Below are 9,521 nucleotides of genomic sequence, written 5' to 3' on the forward strand. Positions count from 1 at the left end.
GGAAACTGCCTTGTGGTGGCTCACGGATGCACGTCTACAGCCTGGGGGCGCAAAACATTAAAAATGTGAGTGCACCCAAAACAAAGTTTAGAAAATACATAAGAACATACTAACCCCACTGTAAAAACAGTTATTCAAAACTAAATCATTCTCTTCATTATATACGTACTGAAATCAATGCATTCATATATTTATATATATACCAATCATACTCATGGTCAACATTAATCTATTAAAAGCATTGAAATCAGTTTAAAAACTACCACCTAGGTGTACCCCTTTATTTCCGTCAATTCCTGATATGCCGCCAATTCCTCGTATCACCATTAGTGACACGTCCTCACAGTGTCTCGGTGACACGAGGTCAACCCGAGCCGCAATTCTCGCAGGATTCGGGGACCTTGGTCACCTGATTCGCATCCTCGCTCCGCACGAGTCCGGTTACCATAGAACTCGTGGGGCAACTGTCAAGCATGCTGACTAAATCGAAGGCAACCAATAAAATCCGAAGGCAACATATTTACCGAAGGCAACAATTTTATATGAAGGCAACTTAAATACTGAAGGCAACATATTTGTATTCGGGTACCTGAGGTGGCTTAAGAAAATATAAACTCTAAAAATGTCTTATAAATAATTGAATTTCTATTAAATCTAGTACTCTGCTGCCATTTATTTGATATTAAGCTACAACTTCCTTTTCCTATATCCTCAGAGGATATCTCACTCGGCAGCATATAAATCAAGATATTTAAAAGCACATATCAACTTATAAAACACTAATCTTTGAATAAAACTTATTCAAGATCAAATATTGTAATTGAATTGCATAAATTTGTTTATGAAAACAAAGAGTCCACTCACAGCTGGTCCGAGCTCGCTAGACTTTTGGAAGGTCCCTCTTGCGGGTCAATTGCTGCCCGGGTGCCTGATTCAATTACCATAATAGTATATTAATACACTTGCTCAATATAATAATAAATTAAAAACTCTGACCTCCGGCTCCTAGAAATGCATGCATCCAATTAAAGTTATTCCTATGCCCACATTAATGTCCCCAAAAACCTAGGATACAAGTCCCCTGAGTCTGGTCTCGATCGGATGGTCCAACTGTTCGAAACTATTGAACCTGGAAATTACACAAGATGCGAGATCCGTTCGGGGTTCAAACGTTAACCAAATTGAGATCCGAGAATTCCTACGCGCTCATGAGAACACGAGGATCATTCTAGAACTGAATGTGGTCCCCACCAAATTGTCCACGCGTCGCCACACTCGCCGACAGCGTGTGAGTAATATCCACTAATCGTTGTTTCCAGATACGGTTGCCGGTTGACATCTCTTCTAATTCGTCGATACGAGAAGCAAATTTTTGTGTAGAGGAATCAATATCTCGACATAAGCCAAGAGGCAAATCTGGGCCACTCCACAGTCGTATGAAATCGGCATGCATCCCGGCTCCGGAGACTCTTTCATAGAATTCCAACAATTTCTCCGCTCCTCAAAAGCCCACAGGAACGGAGTTGATGCTCCCAGATCCATAGCATGAGTAGTTAAAGCAAGTGAATGATTTGAAATTCGAGTTATTTCACGGAATAACACTCTATATATTGAGCTCGTAATGGTACCTCGCAATTCAAAAGTCTCTATACGACTGAAGAATGAGCGTGTTCTTGGGCCATCATAGAAACATAGATAGGGTGTAACGCCCTATTTGGAACATAGATACATAGATAGCGTGTTCTTGGGCCATCATAGAATGAGCGTGTCCAAGTGATAAAGCTTCGTCGGAAAAACTCAGAATTACGATTCAAGACTCCTATCCTGGGTGTAACACCCTATTTGGAACAACTTTTATTCTTGGACCTACCTCGAAAAGTGGCCGGAATCGCACTCTCAAAACCGCCTGAAACCTAAATCGAAAATCAAGGCATCTACGCTAGAAATTTCTGAAATCCTACCCAATCAGCAGCTAAGTCAAGGAAAATAGCTAGAAAATCATACCTTACTCGTCCGATTTGGTGGCCGAATGACGGAGATCGAAAGCTTGGAAGTTCTGTCAAAACCGCGACTTTCCTTGAGTTTTTTTTTTCACGGCGGTGGCGGTGGAAAGTGGTCGGGGTTTCAAGGCGGAACCGAGCTTGTCCTTTTGGCATTGGCGGCAAGGGCTGGGGTGGTTGGACGAGGTGGCTATGGAGGTTTGAAGGTTCGGCTGGAGCAAAATTTCGAAGGGGGAAGGGTTCTGCGTGACAGGAGAGAGAAAGGAGGGTTAAAATTCTGGCTTTGCAACTTACCATTTTGCCCCTCTATGTATTTTGATCGTATTTTATTCGTTATAACTCCATTTCGAGCCCAATACGTGTCTACGGACTCATTTCGTCGCGCTCTTCGTAACGTTGCAAACCAAATTCCCAAATTCTTCTTCAGTCAAAAAGTCAACTTTTCCTTTAATAAATTAGTCCAAGGGCGAAATTGTCCTTTCCTCTTAATAGTTTAATAATTAAATAATAATTAAGGTTTGGGTTATTACATCAGGTCCCCAGGTTTTGCGCCCAAAACAACACGTGGTTTACTCTAATTCAAAAAAGAAAAATAGAAAACCCCCAAATCAAGTTCCATATCTAAGCCCCCATTCAGACCTAAGCCCCAAATCGACATAAATGGATGCCCAGGTTCCAATTCGAAGAAGACAAAGACGACGATGTCGACGAGGTCACTGTGGCAATCAATGTCGTCTGACCACGTTGTGTACTGACAACAACCCTAGGAGAAGATTTTGGGGCTAATCCGATTATGGGGTAAGAAAAGGATGTGCATTCTTTGAATGGTATGATCCACAAGTTTGCGAAAGGTCCATGATTGTGATATCTGGACTATTGAAACAATTACGTAAGGAAGAAGAGGAAAACCAAAAATTGAAAAGAGAGGTTAGAGCTGCCTTGAAAGCACAAAGATTTCTACGAGCAAGTGTTTTGGGTTCTTGGATTTTTTGTATTGTGTTGTTGGGAATGCTAGTATTGGAATGGAAAGACTCTGGATCTGCCAAGAATGTGAAATTAGCACATACATTTTAGGGTCTAGATCTTAGAAGACTTGCGTGATGTTTTTTGTGGCCATTTATGGGACATTTTGGAAAATCAAAGTGCTTTGGAAAATCAAATTTGAGCTTCACATTTCCCATGTGAAGTTGTATGAAAGATGTCTATGTATGAACAATTATTATGCAATTTGGAAATGCAGACTGTTTATGTATGCACAATTGTTGGGCAATTTCCAATTGAGCAATTGCTTGAAGGCAAATTCCATTATATTTTGAGTTCAAAATACGTACATACTTTTCCAACCTTTGCAGCTCAAATTTACAAAATGAACATGAGCACCTAATCTGGAATACAATAAAACAGCTACCAAAAGTAAACTTATCAGGCCACATCACAAAACCAGAACTTGTACTAGTTCAAAATAAAATGGAATTTGCATAAACTAAGAACTAAGAGCCTATGTTCTCTGTCTCTTGGATGCTCTCAATCCTATTCCAGTAGTTTCAGCTGCATTTGGCCAGGAAGCATTTAGTGCAGCCTTCTTCGCAGCAGAAGCAGCCTTTGCCCTTGCATATGCAAACTTTCTCCTAACTCTTGCAGCTACTTTTGCTTCATCCTACAGATAAAAAAACACTTTCAGCTTTAAACAATAAAATAGATTTTCTATTGGAAGAAACAACAGAACATTTCATCAATAGCCTTGCAATAAAAATGATGCACTCACAACAACAACTGCAGGATCTTGGGTAGATATTTTTCTTGGTCTTCCTTTACCTCTTGATAGGGGTTTTTCCTTTTGAGGTAGATTCCGATGGTGAGTGGTTTTGTTATGGCCAGTTGAGCCACAAATACTACACCTCATTTGCATTCCTTGTCTTCCCAACCATTTTTTCCCAGACTTATCTATTCTCTCTCCAGCTCCTTTTATCCTCACCTTTCTAGGTCTTTCAGGTTGTCTAGTGTAGGCTGGTGGCTTTATTGCTGTCTGGTTGGTCTTCTCCCATAGCTGTGATCCATTAATTGGCATAATTAGATTGTTATAGAGGGCCATGTAATTGTCCTTGCTGTAGTATGAATGCACATAATCCTCCACAGCTTTTCCTCATTTGTAATGTATGGCAGCAATTTCATGAGCACAAGGAATGTCTGACAAGTCCCACTTTCTGCAAGAACAAGTGTGATTATCCAAATCCACCACATATTGGTCACCTATTCCTGTGTCCACTTGATATTTAGGAAAGTCATACCACTGCACAGTACAATTACATGCTTCTAACTTTTTCTGCACATGGTCAAAATGTTCTTGCATATTTGATGAGGCCAACTGCTCATCTTGTCCCTCCTCCACTGGATCCTTCTCATCAACAAGCACCTGATCATCTCTAGCAATGTGATAATTGGCTTGTCCCTTGCTGTCTTGATACTATTGTTGAAACTTTCACACAAGTTATTCTGCAGCATATCACACTTAATATGTGTTTTGAAATGAGACTTAGTCCATTGTGTTGGTGGCTTCTCAGCAAGCCACTCCTATGCATTGCTATCTAAGCTCTTCATTACTTCAATTTGATAGTTAAAGCAAGGCACATTGGTGGCTCTAGCACATGTCCATAACTGATCCCTCAATACTTTACCTTTATACGTTTTGTTGAAGTTATTCCAAAGGTGCCTCACACATAATCTTGTCTCAACATTAGGCACAATGTCTTCAAATGCACCAGGTAGTCCTTTTTGCTTGTCAGATATAAATGCCCATCCATGGGAATTAACAATGTCCACATCATTGGCCAACAGATCATTGAACCATGTCCATGACTCCCTTGTTTCCATCTCAACCACAGCATCTGCTAGCACCCAAGTCTCGTTATTGAGATCGATCCCAACTGCTGTGAGCAACTGTCCACCATAAACCCCTTTTAAATGGCAGGCATCTAACCTAATAAAAGGCCTACAGTTCATCTTAAACCCTCTCTTTAATGGTTCTAAAAAAATGTACAAACGCTTGAAAACAGTTTCACCATCAACAAACTCACACTGCATCTTTGTTGTAGAGCCAGGGTTTTGTCTTCCAGCTCATGGCAATAATCCCAGAGCATGGCATATTGCTCAGGAACTGATCCTTCAATGATTCGAAGCGACTCGCCTTTGCCCTGTAAGCTTTCATCCTAAATATGTTGGCGTGATTTGTGGATATTGACTTACTTTCCTTACACACCAAGGATTCCTATTATAATTGTAATTGATTTACTTTAATTCCTGATTTCCTACTGTAAATAGATTTAGGAATCTATTATTTACTTGCCCATTCAGGTTTTGTTGTATTATAAATATGACCTCTTACAAGGAGAAGAATAAACAGAAAATTCCCACAAACAAATATTCTATCATAGTTCTCATATTTTAGCATGGTATCAGAGCGGCGATCTTGGGATTGCTGACTCTAGTTTCTAAACCCTAGCCGCTACCATGGGGGAGGATGATTCTTCTAATCCTCATGGCGGTAGCACAACTGCTTCCTCCTTTCCTTCTCAACCAACCATAGCCGAGTTAAGTGCCCAGGTGGCTCAACTAATGCAGATGCAAACTCAGACCTCGAACTTGATCCTAACTCAGGATCCTACCAAGACGACCCCGACCTCGACTCGACGACGACCCCAACCTCGAATCGACGTCGATCTTGAACCCGAATCAGACAACGATTCCGACGATGATTACCTATGAAGCTTCCGCTGCACAGATTGGCATAAAGTTGGATGGCACCAACTATGCCCTATGGTCCCAAGTTGTAGAGTTGTATATCTCCGGCAAAGACAAATTGGGATATATTAATGGTGATCTTCCACAACCTCCTTTGACCGCTCCAACGTTTCCTCGCTGGCCCACCGAGAACTCTATTGTAAAGGGATGGCTCATCAATTCTCTAGAGCAGAGCTTGATTGGCAATTTCATTCGTTTTCCGACGGCAAAAGCGGTGTGGGATGCAATTGCCACAACTTACTATGATGGCACTGACACCTCTCAGGTTTATGATCAAACGACGAGTCTCCGTATGCGACAAACTGGCGGCTCTATTGAAACTTATTACAATACTCTTCAAAGCTTATGGAGAGAAATTGATTTCCGTCGTCCAAATATGATGGAGTATGAAAATGATATCAAGCGGTATAATGATATTCTACAGGAAGATCGAGTTTACATATTTTTGGATGACCTTGATGATCGTCTTGATAAGGCTCGAAGTGATGTTCTTCACATGACTCCATTCCCTACTGTAGACCAAGCTTATGCCTATGTTTGCCGTGAAGATGTTCGACAAGCAGTGATGATGGGTTCATCTGCACCCACTGGCGCCGGCTTAGCGGCGAAGAATGCGCCTCGCTCAGTCCCCCTACTCGTGCGGACAGCCCCATAATTCCTCTACTCCAGCCCACCTTCGATCCAATCATATGCTACTGCTGCTGGTGCGCCACCTCCTAAAACTATCCCACCTTCCCGTCCCAAGGCTCCGATGATGGAAGTGGTTGCACGACTGGCAATCCTAAACATACTCGTGACACTGCTTTTAAGCTGAACGGTTATCCCGATTGGTGGGAGGACCTCCGCTCATAAGCTCGAGAAACGCTAGTAATTCCGCCATGTCGCTCTTGTCTCTACCGAACCCCAATTAGCCTTATTCCCGCAGTAGACCCTACCGATAGTCCTGCGCTTCGGATGTCTCGGTAATCGCTGCGGTTATGCATTTCATACTTCTGATATACGAGATACTACTGGTTGGATAATTGATTCTGGAGCCACTGATCATATGACCTTTGATCCGAATGATTTTTTGCACACCACTACACCCCGCCGCACAAGTATTGCCAATGCAAATGGAGTTACCTATCCTGTAACAGGGGCCGGCACTGTCGCTCTTTCACCTTCTCTGTCCCTTTCTAATACTCTCCTCGTTCCATCTTTGTCCAATAAATTACTGTCTATGAGCCAGGCAACTGAACAACTCAATTGTTGTGTACTAATTTATCCAAATTTTTGTTTGCTACAGGATATTCTCACCAAGGAGATCATTGGGCGTGGTACTAAAAGAGGGGGGTTGTACTATGTGGAGGACTTCAGTATGGGACGTGCCAGCAGTGTAAAGCATCCGTCTGATGACAAGCACCGACAGATTTGGCTCTGGCACCGACGTTTGGGGCATCCATCTTTTGGTTATATAAGACACTTATTGCCCGAGTTGTTTTCTGTATTTAAAGACTCAGATTTTAAATGTGACACTTGCATTTTAGCCAAGAGTCACAGAGCATCCTATCCTTTAAGTATGAATAAAAGTAATATTCCTTTTGCTTTAATTCATTCTGATGTTTGGGGACCCTCACCTATTTCTACTCATTCCGGTATTCGTTGGTTTGTCACATTCGTCGATGATTGTACACGGATGACATGGCTTTATTTGATGAAAAATAAGAATGAAGTGTTTTCCCTGTTTCAATCCTTTCACAAACAGATGGAAACACAGTTCAATGCTCGAATACAGATTCTTCGCTCTGACAACGGTGGAGAATTTGTCAATCATGATTTTCAGACTTATTTTCAGACACATGGCATTATTCATGAGACAACTTGTCCCCAGACACCACAACAAAATGGTGTTGCCGAACGGAAGAATCGTCATCTCCTTGAAACCGCCCGTGCTCTTCTCATTGGTGGCCATGTTCCTCGTCATCACTGGGATGATGCTGTCATCACTGCTGTCCACCTTATCAACCGCATGCCATCTGGGGTCTTGAACTTCAAAACTCCATTACAAGTGCTGGCGCAACATGGGCCTCTACCCTCTGTTTTGGTGCTTACCCCTCGCATTTTTGGCTGTGTGGCCTTCGTTCATCTCCACAAAAATCAACGAAGCAAACTTGATCCATGTGCGCTTCGTTGTGTTTTTTTGGGTTATACCACTCATCAGAAAGGCTACCGATGTTATCACCCTCATACCCGGCGAACCTATGTCACTTTGGATGTCACTTTTCTAGAATCGGAGATGTTTTTCTATGACCTAGCATCCAATTCTACTCTTCAGGGGGAGATACCGAGTGAAGAGCTCAATTGGAGCAGCTTGGAAAACGAAGATATTCATTTATGCACAAAGATTGCTCTCGGCCAAGAAACAATAACAATCGATCGTCCCGAGTCCGCACGTGCGAATGCCCTCTGCCAAACAACGATCAATCGCCTACCCCTTGCAAAGCTGTTTTTGATTCGAGTTATACTCCTACTGCACAACTCAGAACAACAAGATGAAGGCCCCCTCTCACTCAACAGTACCAATGGACCAATCTCCTGAGAATATCTTTGAGGTAAATACTCCTACTAGACTTGTGCATTTAGAGGATAAAACTATTAGATATCAATTACCTTTCAGGCAAAATCGTGGGAAGCCACCAAACCGTTATTCACCTGATATTGACAAGGCATCCAAGTATCCAATTGCAAATCATGTATCTACTGAGAAGCTGTCTGAACCACTCAAGGCTTTTGTGCATTAGTTGTCTGCTATCCAGATTCCAACCAAGGTCTCCGAAGCATTGAAAGATCCTAAGTGGGTCCAAGCTATAAAAGAGGAGATGAGAGCTCTTGAGAAAAATCAGACTTGGACATTGCAGACTATACCACGAGGAAAAAAGACTATCGGATGTAGGTGGGTGTTTACTATAAAACACAATGCAGATGGATCTATCGAGCGATACAAGGCAAGACTTGTGGCAAAAGGGTACACACAGACCTATGGTATAGACTATGAAGAAACCTTTGCACCAGTTGCAAAGTTAAATACCGTCAGAGTCTTATTGTCCCTTGCAGCTAATTTGGATTGGCCACTACACCAGTTTGATGTAAAGAATGCTTTTCTACATGGCGAACTCATGGAGGAGGTGTACATGGACATTCCTCCTGGATATAATACTACTCAGACCGAACAGTTTGTTACTTAAAAGCATTGTATGGATTGAAACAGTCACCACGCATGGTTTGGACGGTTCACCATGGCAATGAAGAATAATGGTTTCAAACAGTGCAATTCAGATCATACTCTGTTCTTGAAACATCGGAAAGGGAAGGTAACAGTATTAATAATCTATGTTGATGATATGATTATTACTGGGAATGATAAACAGGAAATATCACAGCTACAATACTATTTGGCTACTGAGTTTGAGATGAAGGATATAGGTGGACTCAAGTATTTCTTGGGAATTGAGGTTGCTCGATTGCAGCAAGGCATATTTCTATCTCAAAGGAAATATGTCTTGGACTTGTTGACAGACACAGGAATGCTAGATTGCAAACCTGCGGACACTCCTATTATTCAAAATCATCATCTTGGAGAATATCCGGATCAAGTTCCAACTAACAAAGAAAGATACCAAAGGTTAGTGGGAAGATTGATCTATTTGTCACATACTCGACCAGACATTGCTTATGCGGTGAGCG

The 9,521-nt window shown here is 41.9% G+C and overlaps 1 protein-coding gene across 1 annotated transcript; it reads right to left on the minus strand.

The window, feature by feature from the left end:
* Nucleotides 1-4,143: 4,143 nt before the first annotated feature.
* LOC148916923 (uncharacterized) lies at nt 4,144-5,081 on the minus strand. The gene is made up of 2 exons (XM_089052323.1): nt 4,602-5,081; nt 4,144-4,464 (listed from the first exon to the last, which is right to left on the minus strand). Exons 1-2 carry the CDS (start codon nt 5,079-5,081, stop codon nt 4,144-4,146), a joined length of 801 nt encoding a protein of 266 aa, XP_088908449.1.
* Between the last annotated feature and the right edge of the window lie 4,440 nt (nt 5,082-9,521).

Source organism: Prunus mume, linkage group LG5 (genome assembly GCF_029339155.1).
Source record: "Prunus mume cultivar Tortuosa linkage group LG5, ASM2933915v1, whole genome shotgun sequence".
NCBI classification, from domain to species: Eukaryota; Viridiplantae; Streptophyta; class Magnoliopsida; order Rosales; family Rosaceae; genus Prunus; species Prunus mume.

Bases quoted from the DNA above. Each gene is read 5' to 3' on its own strand.
- LOC148916923 (XM_089052323.1), bottom strand. From the start codon at position 5,081: ATGCAGTGTGAGTTTGTTGATGGTGAAACTGTTTTCAAGCGTTTGTAC. The intron at 4,465-4,601 runs GTAATGAAGAGC...TTTCAACAATAG, and splicing joins GCTTTAACTATCAAATTGAA to TATCAAGACAGCAAGGGACA.